A 24,645-nucleotide genomic window follows, 5' to 3' on the forward strand; every position below is an offset into this window, starting at 1 on the left:
TTGATACTGAAATCACCAGGAATGGCTGTGTTGTTATATACACTTTTAGAGAACATATGTTGTAGAGTTTTATGTAAAAGAGAGACACAAGAGGGCGGGGGATATAAACTGCATCAATCCACCTATGATCATATTCACTTAATCTGATGTGAGAGAGTATCCAATTGGGACTCTTGTCATCTGCAGTATGAGAATTAGTGCAATCTGAACTGTAACTGAGATATTCATTTTGATTAGGACTGAAGCACTTCCATCAGATCTAGGGCTTGGTCATTCACCATTTTATATATATATATATATATATATATGTATATATATTTTATATATATATATATATATATATATATAGATATATAGATATATAGATATATAATATATACAGAGTTTACTATCAAAATGTGGAATGGCACTTACACGAAACTGGGATGGTTGCATGCGTGTTTTCCAGTTTCCATAATGCTGACCTGGAAATGTTCTAAACCACATTAGTGAATGGTAGTGTGCCTTTGCTAATATGGCATCGACATTCTGATAACAGATTGGAAAATTTACCCTTTTCCTCACTGTAGCATGATCTTGGAGTTGGTATATACATACATATATATATATATATATATATATATATATATATATATATATATACATATATAGTATGTAGGGGGGCTTACTCCTCTTCAAAACTGTAAAAATCTGTTCTGTGGACTTAAAATTCCTATGGCAGCTTAAGCACATCTGCCTGAGGGTCTGACGTCACCTCCAGACATTTCAAATAAGGTCGAATGCAGATGTTGAGGTGACGATTTCCGATATTCTGAAAAAGTCACATTACCAAATTCAAAATGTCACTTTGAGTAATATATATATACACATATATATATATATATATATATATATATATATATATATATATATATATATATATATATATATATATATATATATATATATATATATATATATAAACATATACACATACATATTGCAGGTGTCCTGTATAGAAAACAATAGATGAGCAGCAATCATCCCCAATACAACACACACTACTCTCAGGCTTTATATGTACTAACAGGTAGTCATGCTTGGTTCACCACATCTCAGCATCAAAATACTGATGGAATGAATAAATGAACAAATTGAATGAGTTTTGGCTGTACTAAATTTATATCAGGTATCATAAATACTTCTATAAACAGGAAATAAAGGACCATGAGTAACTGAATAAAAGTGCTGAAATGTGTTTTGACAAATTCAAATCCGTTCTTAAAACAATGAACTGTAGCTGCATATTAAGGAAGTAAACAAATTAATAGATAAATTATGCTCAAAAACAAATAAAAACTCAGATGCAGAGATCACTGCCAGCAACAATGTGGCTCAGAAGAGTTCAGCATACACTAAAGCACAGAACACAGACAAGCATACAACTTCCAAGCCAACCAAACCAAAATTACTTAAGACAAGCAAAAATTTACCTGATTTTGCGGTAATACTGTTGTACTTTTTCAAGTGAAAGTCTGTTGATCTGTTGCTCATATTCTTCTAGAGGTACATTATCTGGGTACGGCTGGCCTTCATGACTTTCTAGAGCTGAGAACCAATAAAGCCAATTAGCATGTTCCAAAAATAATGAATTACTTTTTGACAGTATTGCCATTGTATACTATACTAACATAAAAGCTTTTACTGCATGTTATTTCATACCATATACAGCAAATATGAATCATCGTAATGCATTAAATAACTCAAGAGACTTTTTCCTAACTTCCAGAACTTTACTAGTGATTAATGAACATCTGGTCCTTCATATGCAGTTAGAATCTATAAAGAAAACAAGTTTAGGTGCTGGACAATGATACAGTACAGTCTGCACCCATAATGGAAGCTGTTGAGCACACAATGGCAAAAGAAAAGTTGGAAGGCTTTCTTGAAAATGGACTTATGTCTGCTCTATGGATGCATCTTCTAGCAGGTCAATGCATTTACTAAATAGGAACTGCAGGCTACAGAGTAAACACTACCCCTTGTACAGTGTATTTTACAACGCTAACAGGTTATGTTCTTTTTTTTTAATGACAAAATGTAATGTACCTAGTCAACCAAGTGGACATGCAAATATTACTCAAAATACTTTTCAAAACAGTACCTAAAATCACTACTAATAAAATTCACAAGTCCATACAATTAACACTGTGGCAGCTCTGAGCATTCAAATCAGCTTTACCACAGCAGTGAATAAAATGAAAATACACTAGTTATCTAAGCTCATGGGATAAGGCCATGACAATTAAATAAATGACCCATGTTCAAGAAGAGGCTTGGGTGATGGAAGGGCCAGACAGGGGACAATGGGAGTGAGTAGCTGATGACAGCTCATCCATTCCACAAAGGAAGGGACAGGTAGTTCTGGCTGTCCCACTGCCACCATACAAAGGCTTGCACTGAACTAAATGGGCCCAGACTGGGGATATGGGCAGCAACAGAGATGTTGTTTAGCACATGTGTCACAGCACCAACGCACATAAGGAAGGTGCAGTATGCCACGGAAGAAATGTGGATGCTCATGCCACTCACCTGGGGTTATGGTTACATTTACAAAAAAAATCCAACTATCTGTATTATTGAGCAATTCCTTGTGAACCTTTGTATAGGTCGGGGGAATGGTGAGCTATGTGTCGGGCTTTAAGACTGCAGGGGTTGGCCTATCATAATGCTTTCTCTCTCTCTCTCTCTCTCTCTCTCTCTTGTGCTGGTTAGGATAGATTGTGACAGTAGACTGGTGAACCACTTGGTGGGCTACAGGCTGCAAAAAAAGGCTGAAAATCTACAGATACCATCAAGCTTTCCTGGAGGATGGTTCCATCCTGTTGGCTCTCGTTGGCCGTGACATGACTGAAAGAGAACAAACTGGCCTAGAATTACAAGAGAAAAGATGATGGCTGGCCGATAGGGAGCTATAAAGCACACACTGGTTATATAAAGGCTGGGAAAAGTAACAATAAGCGAGTTTATCTTCATAATCATTCAAATGTATTAGCCTGAAGTGAGCTGTCCTTAAGCAGCAGTCCATTATTAGAAGAGGTTATAACTTTTTTGAGACTGACTTATCAATCACTGCATGCAATGTGAGTGAAAACTGGACAAGCAGTCAGGAAGAGATAGGAATTGCTAGGGAAAATGTACTGCTATGTAAATTCTAACTGGATGAACTATGCCTCTTAAAGAGGCTAGCACACATAAACAAATGCTAAGCGGGGAAACATAAAATGGATCTGCTATCAGATATGGTTCTCTGACTAATGGGCAGCACCATATCACCTGATACAGCCTCCCAGTCACTGGTTATTAATTTTCCAGTTTTCTTCTGATGAACATCTCTATGGCAAATTACCCCTTTCCCCCATTAAGGGATGGTGTAGCCAGTTTCCAAGCTTCCCCAAATCCATAAAACACAGAAAACTATGCAGAAGCATACACAAAAGCCCTGTGCAACCATATAAACCACTGCATAGAAACAACAGTACCACATCAAAATAAACCCAGGTCAAACCGCAAAAAAACAAGCCAGCCTGGTAGACTCCTGGTACTAACAGGTTGTACAACAAAAGAAAGAAAATCCTGTCAAGAACTAAAAGGGAATGTGCACAGCAGAGCAAAAAGTCCCGCATTAGTCTAAACAAGCAACTCAGGAAATAGTCAGCACTCTGAAAGCAGACTTTGAAGTAAAACTAGCCTCCAAAGCTAAGGATATCCAGAAGACATTTTTCACTTACATCTGCAATCTTAACAGCAACACCCAAAAATGTGCAGTATTAATTGTAGATGGCATCACCTACACTCAGCCATACAATATAGCAATCTGCTGGCTGACAAATTCAACTCAAGTTTCACATCCCCATCACCCCCAGTTCTCCCCAAGAAATATCCTCCACCACTCCACTCTCAATTACCTGCAAAGAACAGGTTGCCACTGCACTCTCTAAAGCTAAAAACATGGCTTCAGTGGGGCTTGACAATATACCACATTGCTTCTTAAACAGCTTAAATCAATGATTATCAGGCCCATTAGGATCTCTAATTAACCATATCCTCCAGACTGGCTTTGTCCCAATAGAGTGAAGGACAGCAACTGTCTTCCCTATGTATAAAGGGGGGCCATCTACTGACGTGGGAAATTACACACCCGTAAGTTTGACTAGTCTTATATACAAGGCCATGGAAATAATAATCATGGACCTGATAAGTAATGACAAAGGAAACCTCCAAACACTGGACCCGACCCAATTTGACTTTGTCAAGTGCAGGTCATGCCTACTGAATCTGGTGGATTGCTTTGAGAAAGTCACTAAGGCCATGTATGAGGTAAAACAGTACATACCACCTACCTTGAGCTGGGCAAGGCATTTCACACAATTCCCCACTCAGGTATTATAAATAAATCCCTATGTCACCAGATGGATAGCCAATTGGCTCACAAACAGGACAAATAGTTAAATTGGGTGAATCCAGATCCAGCAAGAGGACAATTACTAGTGGCTGCAAGACGACTCAGTACTGGGACCACTCCTGTTTGGAATATACTTCTCTGAAGTCAAGGCTAATGTGGAAGGCCTCTGGATGACAAAGTTTACTGATGACTACAAGCTGGGGGCAGTCACTGAATCTCCCAGTGATGGAGATATCATTCGGGAGGGTCTAGATCAGAAAAATTATGGTGTCAGAACCATGGCCTAAAACTAAATTCAAAAAATATATTATCATACCCTTTGGGAAGTGAAATACTCCTGCAAATTACAACACCAATAGCACGCCCCTAAGAGTAGACTCAGAGGTGAGACATCTAGTTACACAGATAACTAGTAGCCTGAACTTTGACTGCCATATTTCCACAGTGGTGAGGAAGTCCTTCTATGTGGCACAACTTATAAGTAATGGGGGTTCCTATCACGAAATCGAACAGGCTGAAGAGCGAACAGCTTTAACATCGGAAATGCTGTTCATCAATGTGATTTTTGTGAGATTGCGATACAGTGATGATCGGAAATGTTTTCCCTTTCCTCACTGTAGTGCGATCTTGGAGTTGGTATATATAATTAGCGGGGTGGGTGGATGCAGCCCCCCCCCTACAAGACCGACTTTGTGGTACGGCATTTTCGATGTCTAAGCCGTTTGCTCTCCAGTCTTTTCGATCTCGTAATATATACCCAAGTAAAGGTATGGCATCCAGATCCAAGGAAATTATACTCCAGCTGTATTCAGCACTTATTAAACCAATAATAGAGTACAATGTGCCATTTGGCATGTACTTGACTAGGCATTTACAGCAGTTGGAGCGACATCAGAGGCTCCTTACAAAGAAAATACAGAGTGTAAACAACATGCCCTTTGCAGATAGACTAAAAGCTCTACCCTCTACTCTTATTTCCTACCAACTATTAAGGGGTGACTTATGCTTGACCTACAAAGCACTCATGAATCCAGCCCTGATGGAGCTGCTAGACATCCACAGGTTATACACCAAGAGGACCACCTAATCTAGTGATCTAAATGTAGTCAATGACTCAAACAAAACATGTGTCTTAGAGACTGCCCCTTCTTGCCTCTTGCCTGAGACAGCAAGCATTATGGCAATGGGAACAGATGTAGAGAGTGGTACAAAGCCACTAAACATGCTCTGTTTCAGTACTGTTGGTAGCCAAAAACTATATTTTAAGCAACTATTTTGCCTCTTCTTAAGATGAGTGAGATGGGATTTCTACTACTAAAACAAGGCTTAACCATGTGAAATGACAGAAAATCAGTTTTAGAAATTGGGCTTGCACTAACACCTACTAGCATAAAGAAATACATGGCTGGAGAAGAGACTAGAACACAGTAACTGCTAACTTAAAGTTTAGCTTAAACTGAATTATTTTCAGTAAAATATTACAGTCCTTGGTGATAGAAATAACTACTTTTGTAAGAACAATTCATTACATTACAGCCACATTACATTTTTTAATGCCGTTCCTGATTACAGAAAGAGCTGTCTCAATGCTACACTGAGGACTTGGGGGAAGGCTGGAACTCTCAAGACGTGACAGTAAATGTATTCAAACTCTGAAGCTCTTCATATGAAATTCATGCATCACTTTTTTAAACACTTTCTTGAAGAGGTCGGCTCCTCTTTGCACCTGCTTGTGGGGGACACGTACTTCTAAATAAATCAAGTTGGAGATCACTATACGATAAGTGAAAGGGACAAATGAAAGACCCTAGTTTCCCAACTCTAAGCATTCACAATTATGGGCTTTGCATTTACAGTAAGTAAACTATGTAAACACATGCAAACATCATCATTATAGTTGTGTTTGATGCCAATAACATTATGCAGAACACAACACAATTCTTAGCTATTCTTAGTTTCTTCAGTTTAAGAATAAAATTAGACTTCTGTACCTTTGGAAAACAAAACAGGGAGCACCTTTAAATTTCGTCCATTCTGTAACTTGCAAGGCAATTCTGAGAAATGATAGCTCTCTAGGTAATATATAACTTTTAAGGATTGTCGGTTTCCTTCAATGTGGTATAGAATGGAGGCATCTGTAAAAAATAAATAGAACTTATACTTATTAAACAAACACCTGAAACCAAAAGTCATAAACAGTTGCTGTGCAGCTTTTTCCTGAAATGAACTTTGTGAGTTATCACTCATAACACAGCGTCTATTCATGAACTAGCTCCAAGATAGATTTCTATTCACAATTATACAACGACCCCCTCATTAATATTCAAAAACGTGCACGCTGATTGGTCAGTGTGCACGTTGTAAATCAGAGTTATAGTAATGGGAAAAAGGTCCGGTCGCCCAGACTTTTTCCATTACTATACCTTTTTTTTACAGCAATGGAGAACGCAAGATCTCCGTTGCTTCACACTGTCTTGCTATGTTAAACGAGTTTAACATAGCGAGACAGCTTTAAAAAAAGCAACGGAGATTCTCCGTTGCTTTTTTAAACCTGTCTCGCTATGTTAAACTCCTTTAACTTAGCGAGACAGTTTGTAAAAAGCAACGGAGATCTTGCTTTCTCCGTTGCTTTTTTCAAAACTGTCTCGCTATGTTAAATGGGTTTAACATACTGAGACAGCTTTAAAAAAAGCAACGGAGATTCTCCATTGCTTTTTTTAAAGCTGTCTCGCTATGTTAAACCCATTTAACATAGCAAAACAGTTTGTAAAAAGCAACGGAGATCTTGCTTTCTCCGTTGCTTTTGCCCACAGCTCTGATGTACTGCGTAGGCATACGCATGCGCAGTACATCAGAACTGCCGCAGAATACCACACAGCTGCGGAAGGACAGCAAGGAGGCATTATACAATGCCATTATTTAAGAAAAGTAATTTTTTTTTTTCTTAAATAATGTCATTATATAATAGCAATAACCCACTTCTGGGTGTGGGTAATGCCGGATTTACCCACAGTTGGCTTTGTTTGGCCACTCGGGCTTCACCCTAGTGACTAAACCACACCAACCATGGGTAAATCCGGCATTACCCACACCCAGGTGTGGGTTATTGCTATATGATACTACTTTGATAAAATACTTACTGCTGAAACATTTGTTTTAAATTACATATTGTTACATTATCACCAATTATGAAAACTACAAACAAGCATGTTCTAAGACATGGTCACAAAAAACACACCCATTATACAACAACAGGCAGTGCCACAATACCTCATCACTGGCATACAAGGAAAAAGTCTTACTACAGCCGACATGACCAGTAGTGTACAGAGTTTCTGCAATGCAAGGGACTTAACAATAACAGAAAAATCATAACTTTGAATATGCCCACCTTCTGTTTTCCATGATCTGGCTGGAATATTTTAGTAGTTGTTCTCTTCTTTTTCAGGGTCAACACAAGTCACAAATCTTTCAAAGTGCTGACCAGCAGGAAGGAGGCTGTCAGAGAAATATGCATTTTTTTCTACATTTGTTAAAATGGTAGGGGGTGATGTAGGAACATTGTCTAGTTAAATTAGTTGCTCAGAGTCATACAATATAAAAATGGAGGTAACAGGAAGAACACCCTTCACCTTGGTACAGGAAGAAGCTCATTAATACTTCAGAGCATTAATCCTCTGCACTAACTGTTTTTTGCTTGCTTTGACTATTTCAGCTCACAGGGAAGTATGCCTGTGGTAGGCAGGGATGAGCACTGGGACAAGTACTGGTGTAATGAAACCAAAAACATTGTGGTAGACAAGGGTGAGCGCTGGGACAAGTGCTGGTGTAATGAAACCATAAACATTGTGGTAGTCAAGGATGAGCACTGGGACAAGTACTGGTGTAATGAAACCAAAAACATTGTGGTAGTCAAGGATGAGCACTGGGACAAGTACTGGTGTAATGAAACCAAAAACATTGCGGTAGTCAAGGATGAGCGCCGGGACAAGTACTGGTATAATGAAACCAAAAACATCTAGATAAAGATAAATGTTAAATTACGGATTTTCAGATGGGAAAAAAAATATGCTACTGTGAAATAGGATAAATCGGTCCTTCTTACCTGTGGACCAAGAGGGCCTATGATTACCAAAATTGATGAAATACCTTCTAGCTGCGCAGGTGAAACCAGCACCTCCCAGGCGGTGGATTATACCTCAAAGTGGAAAAGTATCAATCTAGAAGAGGACAGCCAAAGAACAGACAGACATAGGTTAACATTCTGGACATTGGTAGTTAAGAAATATGTCAGTAAGCTACTGAACATTATATATGCAGCTAAAAGTTTCATGCAGCTAAAGCAGCAAAGGTCTTGGAGATAAGAACTGCATCTTATTGGTATAGCAGTAATCAGGGAAAGGAATTATAGATAGGAGATTAGACGGGAAAAAATGGAAGAAAAATAGCCAAAAAACCTAGACCCGGGTAACACATTGCTGAGGGGAAAGTGCTGATGGACGGGGACATAGCCCACAAGCATTTCAGCTGCAGCATAGAGATTATCTGTACTATCAGGGTTAGTAGCCGTAGCAAAAGAAAGGGAAAAGAACAAGTGCACTGGATATGATAAGCCCTTAGTATTCAAACTGTAAGCTGAACCAAGAAAAGAAATGCTGGATCACAACAAAATAATCTGCAGAACGTACCAGGCCCTTCAAGACAATTATAACTAGTCTGATGACATTAAGAAGGGCTCGGTAAGGAAAATAAACTGACTGATAACTTCAGAGCAGTGGGAAGAAATATGCAAAATATCCAGATATATGTCCCAACTAACTTAAGTAATTAATTATGCATCTGATAGACCATTCCAAATCACAAATGTTCATAAGAAGTGCCTCCACAGATAGTTCCATACTCAGTAGGTTGCAAAAGATGTTCTTGCAGAGGTCAAGAAGTAGCTGGAGATGTAAGACAAATGAACTAAGAAATTGGGAACACGTACTTTGTACATGTTCAGAGCTAACTGAATTTAAACAGTCTCTATAGCATACTCTTAAAACTTTATTCAGATAAGCCATCACGTTGCGTAGGTAAACAATGTCTGCAATCTAGTATGATAAGCAGGATATACCAAAGTATAGTAAATCTCCTACAAAACTGGTACCGCTGGCCACCCAAAATGCATTTAACTAGGAAATGAAAATAGATGACAAGTACAACATCTACAGTGAAGGATTTATAAAACATAATGAAAGACATAAGGGAGAGAGAGGAAGGCTCCTTTAAGGGAGCTACAAGCAATATGCATGCTAATAAACTGCAGTTGTGAGACCAAAATATTTAAAATGTTCGGTAGGTGATATGTGAACATTAGCAGTATACTAAAGACCTCAGGTAAACATATTGCCTTTATCTTATAACTAGAAGCAGGCCTGGGTAATAATGCAAATACACATACTGGACTGGAAATATAACACTTTCATATAAAAAATAATCAATGGTTAACAGCAACCTCAAGGTCTATGTGAAACAAAATATGCATGTAGAAAGATATGCTGAAAAATGGCACTTAGGGACTTTATCTGGACTGTATCCTTTACCATAACAAGTTACTAGTCTTCTATGGTAAACATAAGACTTGTTTACCTTGTTTTGTACTTAATAAAGTTTGTTTAAAAAAACAGCAAGAAGATTCAATAGAATTCCTTAGATAGAGCCAGTTATCAGTCAGCCCAAATACATAGTCAAAAATAGGCTATAGCGATCTAAACTGGGAATCTGATTACTGGGATAATTCACCATTAAAGGACTCCTCTGTGGAATGTTATCGTTAATGTATGCACTAACCACAGATAATCTAAATAAGTCAAAAAGCATTTTAATGTCCTTGTTTATGTATTACATATATAAATTCATAAAATTTCAGACAAACAAGCTTTTGCCAACTCCACTCTATCTAATCCAAGTCAAAGCTTGCAAACAAGAGTTATACTTTCCCCGATAAAGATATCCAGACTGGAATTAAAATTGTCCACATAAACTGAATTCCTTTCTTCTGCAGGTACACCATTCTACAGTGGAACCACTTAAATCTCTTAAAGGCATCTGCATGTCTCTTTGTAGAGTCCACTGTCTCCAGTGGGGATTTAAAGTGGCATTACCTGCTATTTCAAATGCATTAAACAGTTACTCATCCCTGAAAGCTAGAAATACCATGATAAGATATCTTCTGACCCTATGACAGGTCAATCAATACAGATCCAAGATGCTAAGCCTATTATTGTAAACACAAGACTTCAGATGAGGCACTCTCTTGATCTATCTTCTTTGTAGACTTTCAATTTGATTTGTCAGAGAGGATTTATAGGCAGATCACAAAGGGTCAGAAATCTCTAGGATAGATCATATAACAGAGTTAAAAATCAGAACCATAATAACTGTAGACCAACTTCAGATTATCCTGTTTGCTAGCTTTGTGGTTTTAAGACACAATTACTCTATATTGCTCCTGAAAGATAAGTTCCTATCTACTAAGACATGGCTACAGTCATTCACCTGCACAAAGGATATCCAGCTACTGATCTGGGTAACTGCAGGCCTATAAGTCTGACCAGCCTCATATGTATGGCCATGAAAGAATCATGGACCTGATAAATGAGGACATAGCCAAGGCTTTTGATAATATGCCCCTAAGAGTCGATCCAGTGGTCAAGGATCTGGGTATACACATAGACAGCAGCTTTACCTTCGACCTCCACATGGTCACACTGCTCAGGAAATCCTTTCATGTTGTGCAGCTTATAAGTAAGGGCATGGCATTTAGGTCCAAATAGGTCATTATCCCACTGTATCTGCCCTTATCACACCAATCATACAGTACAATGGTCCCTTCAATATGTACCTGACCAGGCATATGCAGCAAGTAGAGAGACCCCAGAGGCTCCTTACAAAAAGAATACAAGCTATAACAGACCTGCCTTATGCAGAGTGCTTTAAAGCCCTCTCCCTCTACTCAGTCTCCTGAAAATCGCTGAGGAGTGATCTATGCCTAGCTTATAAGGCATCTGCAAACCCTACAATTATGAATCTTTTGCATATTCGCAAGTCAAACAGTACCAGAAATACAAGGTCTAAGGACCTGAATTTTGTCTGTGACTTAAACAGAACATGCTGGAGAGACAGATATGTATCCCAAAGGCTACCCATTCTATGGAGTAGTCTTCTCAGCCATGTGAACCTGAGTTAATCTATTACCCAGTTTAGGCTCAATCTCCATTAGTGGAAGGGGAATAGGGAATTTACACTGGGCCTGGCACTCATGTCCCTTATGGACAGAGATAGGTTATAAATGCCTGGACCTCAATGTCCTATTTGGATACAGAGCATCATTATTTTGGGAAAACTTGACTAGGCTTAGAAAGACCCACTGGGTTGTTAGCCTAGTGACAATCTATGAATCTATAAATCTATTAATAAGACACCCAAGTAATTATAAATGTCTGTCATGCTCAAAAAATGTTATCTACTGTGTACCTTATTTCAATTGTTTGGGCTTAACAGATGTGTGCGTTTTTTGAGAAAATTATCACACTGCTTCCTTTGATCCATCCTCTCATCAAAATTAAAAAATCCTGCAGTGTCCTTTGTCACCGCCACTGAGACATTAAGCTAAGGTTTCTGAAGTAGCTCCAATGTTGGCTTTATTTGACTGGATCCTTCTCTAGCTAGCCTGCTATATCTAGCAAGTGTTCGCCCCATAGGATTGCCACCTTTTCAAATTCCCAAAGTGGGACATTTTCGGTACAAACGTCAGATTTTGCAGACCAAAACATACTTACAGCCAGTACAAAGGACAGAACTTCACTTTTTTGCCTAAATAAAAGCTTATTCTTGTAGCATTTTTAGTTGCTTATTCTGTTTCTTATAACATTTAGGTGTTTCAGATACAGAATAACTGTTTTATGCAACTATTACATAAAATATAGGAAATATTTTTGTCCTAAAATCTCAGGACATTTGCCATTTTTACAATATTTTTGCAGGACACAACTGCCCAAAGAGGGACTGTCCCTCGCAAAGTGGGACAGGTGGTAACCCTATCGCCCCACCAAGCATCTTTTATGAAAGATTTTGAGAGGTCTGGAAAGCCCTGAACTGTTAGTAACAAGCTTTCGATCAAAAAGGAAAGAGGAAAAAAAAGCTTTTATTTCAATGCTGCTTAAATATTTAAATTGCACGTACAGTGACCTGTGTGGTAATACTTCTTTGATCATTTTTTTGCTTTTCTTCCATGTTTATTTTCATTTTTTATTTTGTTCTGAGACTTTAGTCTCACTGCAGGTGCTGGAAAATTGTGTTTCTACATTATTTTGCACTTCTGTCACTGTATGTAGAAAGTACTTGTAAAAGCTCGCCATTTGTGTTTTAAACTCTGCTGGCCCTTAGTCTTGTAGTTTCTTTCACAGTTGTGGCAGAAACTGCCAAATCTGAACCTTATTTAGTCACTTATTACATCATTTTTTTCAATAAACTGGGTACTGGTAAATTTCTGGTGCCAAAAACTGTAGTAGAATACAGTAGTGAGAGTATTGTTTTTTCTGGTCCAGGATTTGTGCTTCAGTGCTTTTACAGTTGTTGATATTCTAGTTTTAATCTTACAGTTTTACTTTCTGCTTATCATTTACCTGCTTAAAGTTGCATTCTAGTGTCTTTCTATTCCCCAGTTCTTTGTGTCTGCCCCAACCCCCACTGAGACATTAAGCTAAAGTTCCTGAAATTCTAACCTGCAGCTCACAGAATTCCAGTGCCTTTCTGCTCCACTCTTGTGTGTTCCTCACTCCCACTGAGATATTAAGCTACATTTTTGGAAAGAGCTCCAACTTTGGCTTTATTTGACTGGATTCCAATCTAGCTAACCTGCTTCTTCCTTGAATCTTTTCCTCAACCCTCACATATTCTTCCTGTTGTGGTTCTGTAAAGCCTCCAACTCTTAAGGTAATCTGATTTCCAAAGTCCCTCTCTCCCTTCTTTCACTGCTACTGTCTGTTGTAAAAGCTATTTACTCTTCCCACACTTTGTTTTTCATAGAGCCATCCTAGAAAGCAAAACTTACCAATATTATGGTCCATAAATCTGTACCCTGTAAAGCAGTAAATATAGAGCATATACTTTGCATGCCAGCAAGCTTGGAGCAGCTAATTGGAAGCTGAGTGGAAATACTTATAGCTTTAGTAGTATTTAGTATTGTGTAAACATTAAAGTTAGTAGAATTTAGTACTGTTTGGTACAGGGCTGTCCAACCTTAGGTAATCTGAGGGCCACATTTAAAAAAAAAAGATATATCGGAGGGCCGCATGCACAATAATAAATACAGTACATATACTGAAATTACCTGGGAAGTCCTACCATTCGTTAAGTTTAGCAAGCACTTTGACAATTTCATAACAACAAGTCATGGTGCATACAAAAGATTTTACTGAAACAGTAGACAAGATGCAGTAATTTCTAAAGAACAAATATCTTTCCATTAAGGGGCAGTTTTCTAGCTGTAGTAAATAAAATATTAAACCTGCTGGCATTTAACCCTCATAACTCAGTTGTTAACAGTGTCAATGTTTCCTTCTGCATGCTGACTCTTCTTGGCAGTCTCTGGCAATGTAGCCTTGTCAATTCTTCACAGGTCTGAACCACTGGAAATTGGTAGATACAAATACACAAAAATTATTCCTTTTTAGAAACAATGTCTGTTCTGGAGTGCTTATCACACCTCTGCTTAAAGTTATGACCAAATCCTGTTTCCATTTGTGGCCAACATACCTCTCAACATCTTCATGAGAGCTCTGTGGTAGTTCAGCTTCGTTTACTAAAGTAGATATGTCGATGTTGATACTTGTAGCTGCCAATCACAGTAAATTTGCAAGAGAATTAACATCTGTACTTTGATTTGATGAATTTCATAGTTGAAAAAGTGCTTTTGCAAAGATATGTGCTCCCAAGCATTGAGCACATCTTGAGTCCAAACATTCTCAATTTCAGGTATCTCTCTATTGGTAGTAATTTTAAAAAAATCTTCTCCTTTTTCACTTAAAAAGGGTCTGATTGCAAATCGCACAATTCCAGCTGAAGTTCATATCTTACACTTTCAATGATGACAGTCAAGGTCTGAGTAAAATTTAAATTTCTTCTTCAAGTTCCTTAAAAATCCCCAAATTGATTCTTAAAATCCTCCACAATCATATCAATGTACTTTACATGAGCTGAAAATGATATTTCCTCAAAATTCTTTGCAATTCAGAAAAAAGTAAAAATATTATTAGCCAATGTCGATTTAAAAAGCTTCAATTTACTTTTAAAGCCATTCAAATGACCATATAAATTGGCAATATTCTGTTGTTTGCCCTGCAGTTTTAAGTTCAACTCATTCAAATGGTAGGTCATATATGTTATAAATGTAAGATCTGATAAAAATATGGAGATTTTGCATTTGATTTTCAAGTTCTGTTGTATCAGACTTCACATCATTTTTAAGAAATATAGGTATTTCTTTCCGAATGGCAAAACAGCGTTCCAGACATTTTCCAGCACTCAACCAACGAATATCAGACTGAAGGAGCAAATCCCCATCTGCAGCATCCATTTCACTCAAGAAATCGCAAAACTTATGATGACTCAGAGATCCAGTACCTCCTGGTATAATATTAGTTATTTTTACAGCTTTTTTCATGGAATTGTCTTGACGTCAAAATTTTCCACAGAGTGCTTCTTGGTAACTTATGCAATGAATTGTAGGGCAGTTAATATTATTTTGTTTCACTAGTCAACAAAAACGCTTTCAGTCCCCATCATAGTTTTGGCCCCATCTGTTACAATGCAGGAACATTTATCAAATCCTCCACAGTTCATAACAGACTTTTGACCTGCTTCAAAAATATCAGTACCTTTAGTAGTCCCATGTAAAGATATAAGACTGAGGAGTTCTTTGTTAATAGTAAAGTCCTCTTGAATAGTTCAAAGAAAAATTAAGAGTTACCTTACATCTACTTAATCAGTGCTTTCATCCAGACACAACGAAAATTACTCACATTTTTCTATTAAATCACACAGCTTTTATGAAACATATTGATCTATGTGTTGTACGCGTCTTGTGATGGTCTGTTGAGATAATGCTAGTGTTTCAAACTTCTCAGCTAACTTCGGCTCATTAAATTGTTTTTGCCATTTCAATTGCACATTTATTCACTATCACACCATCACTAAAAGGCTTTTTTGATTTCGCTAACTCCAATGATACTTTGTACGAAGCAGCAAGGCTAGAACTTTGTTCCGTGCTAAGTTTTGCAAAAAAAAAAAAAAACGAATTTGCCGCATCAATTTCCTCTTATATTCTGCAATAATGGTGCAAACTGATTCCACTATACATATTAAATGTTTCACTGTGTAATGTACTGTAGTGTCATTTCACCTTAGACTCTTTAGGCACTGACAAAACCTGCATGCAAACAAGACATCGAATTTTATTTCTGTTGTTTGTAATCAAGTAGTCGGATTCCCATTGGTTTTGATACACTCGGTTTTCATCTTCAGTTTTTCTTTTCTTGTTAGGCATTTTTCTTTGAGGATAAGTAGCACTAAGCACAACCTCAGTATGCTGAACAAGCCAACAACATTAATTGCACAGAAATGTGATCACAAGATTCACCCTGGAGGCCTGGAACAAAACAGAGTCCAAAACTTCTTCGCACAAACTTTTCATGCACTGGAAATCTTTCTTCAGTCTAACTCAAATACAGTGAGTATGGAAAATAATGCTGTCTTAAATTTAACAATGTTCAGAAATTGACAGTGACAATAAAATAACTAATAAGGCAAACTCCAAGTACAAGTACAAATGGTTCAACTTTAAGAAGAAGCATAATCAGATCTTCCTGCCTTAATGCACAACCCCTTAAATGGCAGAGCTAGGTCAGATAAGCTGTTAGGAGAGTAGCACACAGTAAATACTCCAAACTTTAAACTTTCCTGAAGAGGAAAGTAACAACATCAATAAATGCCAAAAATCATGACGCTGTCCTTCTCCAATTCAAGTAAACGTCCTATCTTTTAGTTTTTTATCTGCCTTCCCTAATGTAACATCTGGGAGAAGTTATCTACCACCATAATTCTCTCTGCAGCCATTATTATTCCTTTGTTGGCATATATACATTGAACAGTCATTGACTGGCCTCGAAGCTTTTTAATTATCAGGTATCTCAGCAATCCTTCTTCCTGATCCAGTGCATTCTAACACAGCAACATGTACGCATATCAGGCAAGTTAGTGTACAAAATTACTGCTTCAGTGTCAACTTTATTCTCTAACAGCCCTCCTAGTCACAAATTGTCCCTATTTGCCCAGTTGTAAAAAGTCTGTGCCTGAGATGGTGAATACCTTCTCCTTTCTTCATGTGCCCAGCAAGCTCAAACACAGCCCCTTTTATCACCATTCTATCAGCTCATCACTGAATAACATCATATCTTTGCTGCTCATGCCAAGGCTTTCCTTCTTGTTGTCCTACTGCCATATGTAGTTCACCTTCTCTTCAATGCCAGTGCCTTGCTGTCCAGTTTTTCCTTTTTCTTTTCAGATTTTCTTAGTCATAGCAGACACTCTTGGAACTTTGTTTAAGTTTGCATGTGATTCTGGGCTACCCCCCTTCCCAGTGCCATGACTCAGGGATCTAGCCTCACTGGAGGAAAGGTGGTGAGTTATACTTAATAAATGATAATAATTAGGACTTAGAGAATTATTTTCCTTCACGAAATGTATATTAATTCACATTCTCTTCTATTAAAGTCTGAAGTTAATATAACTAATATTTAAACGCATCCCTGATTGTCCCCGATTTTTTCTGGATTTATCCCTGATTCTGTTTAAATTTGTCCCTGACTGGTTGAGAGCTATGGTAATTACACTACAGCAGCAACAGAAACAGTTTGGTGTAAAATTAACTAATCCAATAAAAAGGCCTTCTGGAAGTATTTCTGCCTCCAAGACTTTGAAAGCCACCAATGGCTGCTCAAAGCTCGAAATGGATGAAGTGGAGCCCATCAGTAGTTAGCTTCTCACCCTGCCATGAAATTATTAATTATTAGACCTGCGACAGTTATGGCTGCTGGAATGGGAGGGTCATCAAAAGACAAGAGGGATGAGTGATTTGTTGCTCTGCACTCAGAAGATCTTGGAGCTGTAGGCTCTCTTGTGTGGGGAGCCTTTCACAATTGCTACTACTTCTTGCATGGATGGTCGTTCAAAAGCTGACCCAAACAATAGAGTGACCCTCTGCTTAACCTTAGAGAGTACATTCCTTGTGACAGACGATGCAGAGAAGATGGCTGATCACAGAGTGGCAAAATGGTGAATACCAGTCGTAGTCACTGCAGATCCTGCCCTCTGTGGCTCTATTCTCCTCTGTCTACTGGCCATCACAGTGATATTAACTACAGACCTGTACTGAATCCTACTTCCTGCATTGAACTGATTATGCTGGATTATCATGCATGACCGCCCATCAGCACTGCACTAGCTTTCTCACTTGCACCAAACATATTAGAGACACATTCTGAAAGCTCAGTTAATGCAATACAGTCTACCCATTTGGTTAAAAGAAATGTATATCCTCAGTCTTCTTCTAACATCCGATAGCTTCCCAAATCATCACAAATCATCACCACATCCAAAGTAGGCACTAGATTTATATGAAAGATCTCTTGGACAGAAGACCTCACACAAGTCATGTGGCTTTCTTTATAAATGTGCCATTTTACCCACATTTAAACTGCTCTGTGTATTCCTATGCTGTCGGCACCAACAGTTGCTCCCAAACAAGCTTGTTAACTCACTGCTACATTTTGCAGCTCCCAGAAATTCTCTTTGCTAATGCACTGCAGCCATTAACATGTTATCACAGGGCTAAATTCTGTATGCTTTTCAGCTAGCTGATTTATTGCTTGACAAGTGCTAAAGAGTCTGTGTTTCTTAGCTACATGCAAACAAACTTTATGGTTTAGTTTAGTTAACTTGGTTTTGCATTTCTTTCAGCACGTAGAAGTTTCTGTCATAAGTCTATTACCACATTTAGCATTCAACTACTTAACTGTGACAGCACAGAACTTTGTAAATATGTATTTTTTTATGTTCAAGGGAAACGGTCTTTTTAATCTCAATTAAAACTAAAAAAAAGCAAATGGGTGCTGCAAAGTAATTGTAAGGCCACCAGACAACAACCATTAGCTTGGAGCTCAGACCTTCTATGGACAAGGTCAAATCCACTCCTGTACAGACACAAACCTTGAACTCACACAGAAATGACTGACATGCAAGCATTCCACAATGCCTGCAAAGACACAGCACATCACAGACTTAGGAGAGCAATGCAGGAAAATGCCTTAGAGCACTTTTAATGGAAGATGTCATGCATGGGGAAAAATGCAAAAATGACACCAAATATAGCATGAGTCCTCAATATTTTGGCACAGCATTGACCTTACAATTATTCACAAAAAATGCGTCTTCCACAACTACTCAAGGATAAAGGAAAACAAACAAAGACACATTGAAGGGAACATTATTTCAAGTAATAAATGGAATCTGCTCTTGAAACGTCAACAGATATTTGAAAATCACCTTCATTACCCCTTTGTCACAAGAAAGATTTCTAACACTACCCCAGGGCTATGCAAATGTCTCATGTACTTAAAGAAAAAATAATGAGCACACCCAGAGCAAATGCTTGCATAGCAACAAGTGTGCACATGGCTTTCTTTTACACTCAGCAACAGGCACAACATTATTATGCAAATAACACTGCCAAATATATTTTGAGTGGGACTGGATTTGACACATACAGAGTGCTTTATAAGTTACTGTGATGCTCATTCAGTGTGTGAACTAGTAAGAATAATTATCTCTAAAAGATTCAAATGCATTCCTTCTCAGTAGTCCAAATAATGTTGTTGTCTTTCGGCTTTTCCCGGTTAGGGGTCGCCACAGCGGAACTCTGGTCCACTAATGATTGGCAGTAGATTTTCCCGAACGCCGAGGTGCCAGCTCGATGTTCAACCTTCAACAAAGGCATGCCCATTTACGCATGTCTTTCGAACGCCCACCCAACCGTGGGGAGGACATGCAGACTCCACACAGAAGGCACTCCCCTCACTCCAGCCAAGAATCGAACGGGAGAACCTCTTGCTGTGAGGCAACAACGCTACCGCTGTACCACCGCAAAATATTCTGAATTGTTGTCGATTGCTGTTGATATGGTATGTAAAGAAAATGAAAGTCCTTGTAAAAAATCACCAAAAATGTAATGCAGTTGTAATCTGTACTACTGTTCAACCTTGCTAGATGAGCAACAGGTTTACCTTTCTCTTTCTTAACTGCTCATCTGCTGCCCGCTATAAGTTGGAGAAAACAGGACAGGTGACAAGTTTACTCTCATTCCAACATTAATATCGACAGTCACACAGAGCTATCAGCAGGTCTGCGCATGCACACGATGTTTGAGGAGCACATCTGATTTGTGATTATTATCAGAAAGCCCCAAATGCGCAGCACCAATCAGTTTCCTTACTTGGACACCCACATGTTAAACCTTCCAGCTTGAAACATTATTTGGCTGACAGGCCAGACTTCTTACTTGATAACAGGGGAACAAAATGCACAACAGAACTAAGTCCTGGGTAATTTTTAATTCTTGCCATTATTCACTTGTAAACTTACTAGAGTGATAGAACTTGCATTGCATGTTAGAGTTTACGTACACTATCCAATCTGTTTTTATTTAATGCACATTTTATGAAGGTCAGGGTGAAATCTGAAGGCAAACTGGAGATGACTGTTAAGGCAACACCTGCCATAAAGCATCTGAAAGGAGATTGTTTATAAGACATAAACCGAGAATACTTCACAAAGTGTCATGTCAGCAAACCTTAACAGTCACCTCCAGTTTGCCTTCAAATTTCACCTCACCTACATAAATGTGCATTAAATAAAAACAAATCGGATTGTGTATGTACGTAAACTCTAACATGCAATGCAAGTTCTATCACTCTAGTTATGAAAACCTAAGATACGATGATTGCTGTCTCAACTTTTGCATTCCAGTGAGCACCTGTAACTCCTTCCAAAAACTATCAGTTTTGTTTTTTTATTGCTCATCAAGGTGCATGCTTTGACATCTTAGAGTAAGGGTTTGCAGATCCAGTGAATCCTTGCAACTTGCATGGGGACTGGGTGGTGATAAGAGACCACTCAGCTTGCTGTCCAGCGTTCTAAGTTGCAGGCCACACAGAATTGCTGAACAGCCCAGGTTTAGTATAATCTGCCCCAATATGAGACCCTTATTATTCTACACCAACAAAGCAGCTTTAATAGCCTTCTAACCCCCAATACAGCACCCACTTGTAGCCTACCAATCAAATCAGCTTGGTAGATATGGTCATCTTGATGCAATGTAGCAATTGTCTCATGTCTACCAATAATCACTTAAGCCTTACATAAACAGACACAGTATGTGAGAAGTGTTCTTATACAATGACACTGGAGGCTAAACTCTTACATACAAGCACACATGAGGTTGTCAATACTACACATACAACAATTACCTCACATAGCACAAAGAACAAAGACATAAACTAAAATAAGCTGAGGCACTTAAAAGCAATCGTCCTACACAGCAAATATCACTTAGATCATCTGTTGTGAAAGCTATGCCTCAGCAAGCCCAAAGGCACTCAGAAAAAAGAACATATAATACCACACATACAGTCACACTAAGTAGAGCCCCAAAGACTAAGCCCCTAAGGCAAGCAAACATACTTCCCAGGACTCTTGTCATGGGAACTCCACTGAAAGACATACTGATGCCTCTCTAACCAGACTGAACAAGGAAAAGATAACGGTTAGCTGCTTATCTAGAGCCATGATCCACCAAATCATACAGGCACTCAAGTCATTACACCACAGGTACCAGTATGATTCCATCATAGTTCATGTAGGCGTAAATAACCTGAGCCATATCGCCCTGGACTATATGAAAAGAGACATTAGGGAACTTTCAGGCTGTGCATCCCAGGCTGGTATGAGCCTAGTATTGATGATTGGTTTTAACAACTGGTTGTCTTTCTGATGTTTTCTAAGGGTATACAATGCTTGTCAGCTTGGAAGGGCATGGTTAACAGACCACATTGCTTTGCTAAGGATGGTCTGCACCTGTCCCCTATAGGCTTTCAGATATGGCTAAAACTTTCTCCACCCCATAATGCCTTTGTTAGGCAATACCATATCAACAAACATACAGACACAGCAAAATCAACTCAACTGAACCTCAAGGTGCAACTGCTCAATGACAAAAGCCTAAATAAAAAAAAACTACTCTCCCTCCAAGTTCTCCGCACACTCAAGAATATAGTCATCTGTGCAGTTACTGAGACATAGTTTAAAGCAGCAGAGAATACCCTAGTTGTGCAAGGTTTCAGTGCTGTACAGACAAGGGCTAAAGGTGGAGGTGTCTTTATATACATCAATGACACGCATATGTCTAGGCTGGTTAAACAGAATGATGTGCTAGAGTTTCTCCACATGCAGATCACCATAGACAAAATCACATCCTGTATATTAGCCAGCAACCCTCCATGTCCCAAGAAGTTCACAATGCATACTTGGACCTACTGAAGACACTTACCATCCAACCTAATACCCTACTTATGGGAGACTTTAATTACCCCTCTGTAGACTGGGAATCCTACATGACCTCAAATCTACAGGCATAGAGATTCCTGGACTTCATAAATACAAACACCCATGACCAAACAGTGAAATTGCCCACCAGAGGCTCCAACATACTGGACACCATATTCACAAAATGGGAGAATGCAGCCTCCTCTCCAATATCCCATCTTCCCTGATAAGGTCCGATCATAAAGTTTTCTCCTTAGAAATCAAAATCAGCTCTATAACCCCAGTAAAACCAGTAACAGGAACTATTCCAATGTAAACTACCTTTCATTAAGTGATGCTTTGCCAAAAACACAAAAGCCTACACTGAATTGCTCCAAGAAACTCTGTACAACCATGCCAACGGCAGCAGACAGGCTGCTGCACCTACCAAAAAAAGCCCAGAACTAGCCCCAGAAACAAACTGTCCTGGTGGCATCCAAACTTAAACAGAATATACAACAAAAGGAAAAAATTATGGCAAAAGTCAGGAAGGGTAATTCCCATTACGATAAAAATGCTCTCATCATACTAAAAAGGCAACTAAGAGGGCTAAACAGGTCAAATAAAGCCGGGTTTAAGATTAAGACAGCCTCACAGGTACAAGACAAACACATCCTGAGTGAAAGATAACGAGAAGTCCTTCCTCGGCTATGGGAGAAACCTCAAGGGCTGCACACACAAATGTACTGATCTGGTGCTTTATGGTGCTACATTTATCGAGCCTGGTGGTACAGTCAACCCATTAGCAGACAAATTAATTACCAACTTTATCCCCCGCTCACCCCCCCAACATCCCCCAAGAAATGCTGTCAAACATAACCTTTCCAACTATAATTTGGAAGCATGTACTGGCTGTGCTTGCTAAAGCCAAGAACACAGCCTCAATGTGCCCCAATAACATCCTGGTATGCCTCCTGAATGGTCTAAAATATGACTTATTAGGATGCCTGGAGTCACTAGCTAACTATAGTCTTAAAATAGGCTTTGTGCTACAAGAAAGGAGGACTGTGACATTCAGCCCACCCCCCCCTCCAAAACAGAGGACTTTCAACAGATCCTCGAAACCACAGACACAAAGCCATTGCTAACTCCCCAAGTGATGTAGACATCCTACAGAAAGGCCTCACTGAGACCAATGATTGGTGTCGAAACCATGGACTTAAGCTTAATGCCAAAAAATGCGTCGTCATCCCCTTTGGGAAATACTCAGTTCCCACTAAATTCCACATTGATGTGAGCCCACTCAACACTGAAGGCGTTATAAGAGATCTGGGAACACAGGTTGACAGCAACCTCTCCTTCGACCACCACATTGCCACTATGGTCAGAAAGTCCTTCTATGTGGCACATCTCATTACCAAGGGTTTTGCATCCAGGAAGAAAGAGGTCATCATTTCTCTCTACTCTTCCCTCATTAGGCCAATAATCGAGTATAATGCCCCATTTGGCATTTACCTCACTAGACACATGCAACAGCTGGAAAGGCCACAAAAGTACCTCATGAAGAGGATCCTAGGCCTTAAACACAAGACCTACATGGACAGACTCAAAAAACTCCAGCTATTCTCTATCTCATATCATCTACTAAGAGGTGATCTCTGCTTGACTTACAAAGCCATGTCTGACCCAGCTCTGTTAGAAATGCTACATCCAACGAAATCCCAATCCCTCTGCACCACATGCTCCAGAAACCTCAACCTCATTACCACAATCAGCAGAACATGCTGGATGGACAGGTTCATAGCCCAGAGACTGCTCATGCTCTGGAATAGACTTCCCATACATGTGAAGCAGAGCACCTCACTGGGCCTCTTCAAGAGAAATCTTGATAAGTGGATGGGAAACGGAAAGTTCACCCCGGAGATCACTCCAGTGGCTCTACTGGATAGAAGCAATGGGAACTAACATCACATGGCACGACGCCAGGGCACTTCTACAGGCTAGGCTTGTAAAGGCTCCAGGGCCATTAGCCTAGTACACACCTATGAATCTACGAACCTAGATGTGGCTAAGGTCTTTGATACAATACCCCATTTGGGCATTATCAGCAAACTTATGGAACCTTTAAAACATGCTGGATAGCTAGCTGGCTTACAGAAAGGAGCCAAGAGGTTACTAACAGTGAAGCCACCTCCAAAAGATGCCAATCACCAAGAGTCCCTCATGGCTCTGTGCTAGGCCTGCTCTTCTATGGCATTTACTTCTTGCAGGTCAAAGCTAATGTTAAAGGCCTCTGGCTGATGTTCTCTGATGATTAGATGTTGTAATAAGCTCTACAATGCCAATCCTTCACCCTCCTTATTGTCTGCTGACCATGTGACCATGTCCACTTAATATGTTGTGCTTCTCTTAATTCAGCATAGACAGGGATTTGTGCTATCAAAGGCAAATGAACCCATGTTTTCAATGGTCTAGCAGATACATGGTAGCATTAAGTTACAGGTATTTGCTATTAGTGATAT

At 39.0% G+C, this 24,645-nt stretch overlaps 1 protein-coding gene across 1 annotated transcript in view; it reads right to left on the reverse strand.

Annotated features, from left to right (window-relative positions):
* The window catches only part of PREX1 (phosphatidylinositol-3,4,5-trisphosphate dependent Rac exchange factor 1), a 2,105,011-nt gene that overhangs the window by 80,239 nt on the left and 2,000,127 nt on the right, over positions 1 to 24,645 (reverse strand). Inside the window, exons 34-35 of the mRNA XM_044089931.1 lie at positions 6,436 to 6,579; positions 1,473 to 1,587 (exon numbers count right to left, since the gene is read on the reverse strand). Coding sequence (XP_043945866.1) covers positions 1,473 to 1,587; positions 6,436 to 6,579 — 259 coding nt within the window. The remainder of the gene's footprint in view (positions 1 to 1,472; positions 1,588 to 6,435; positions 6,580 to 24,645) is intronic.

Source organism: Protopterus annectens, chromosome 12.part0 (genome assembly GCF_019279795.1).
Source record: "Protopterus annectens isolate FY-2018-M chromosome 12.part0, PAN1.0, whole genome shotgun sequence".
NCBI classification, from domain to species: domain Eukaryota; kingdom Metazoa; phylum Chordata; order Ceratodontiformes; family Protopteridae; genus Protopterus; species Protopterus annectens.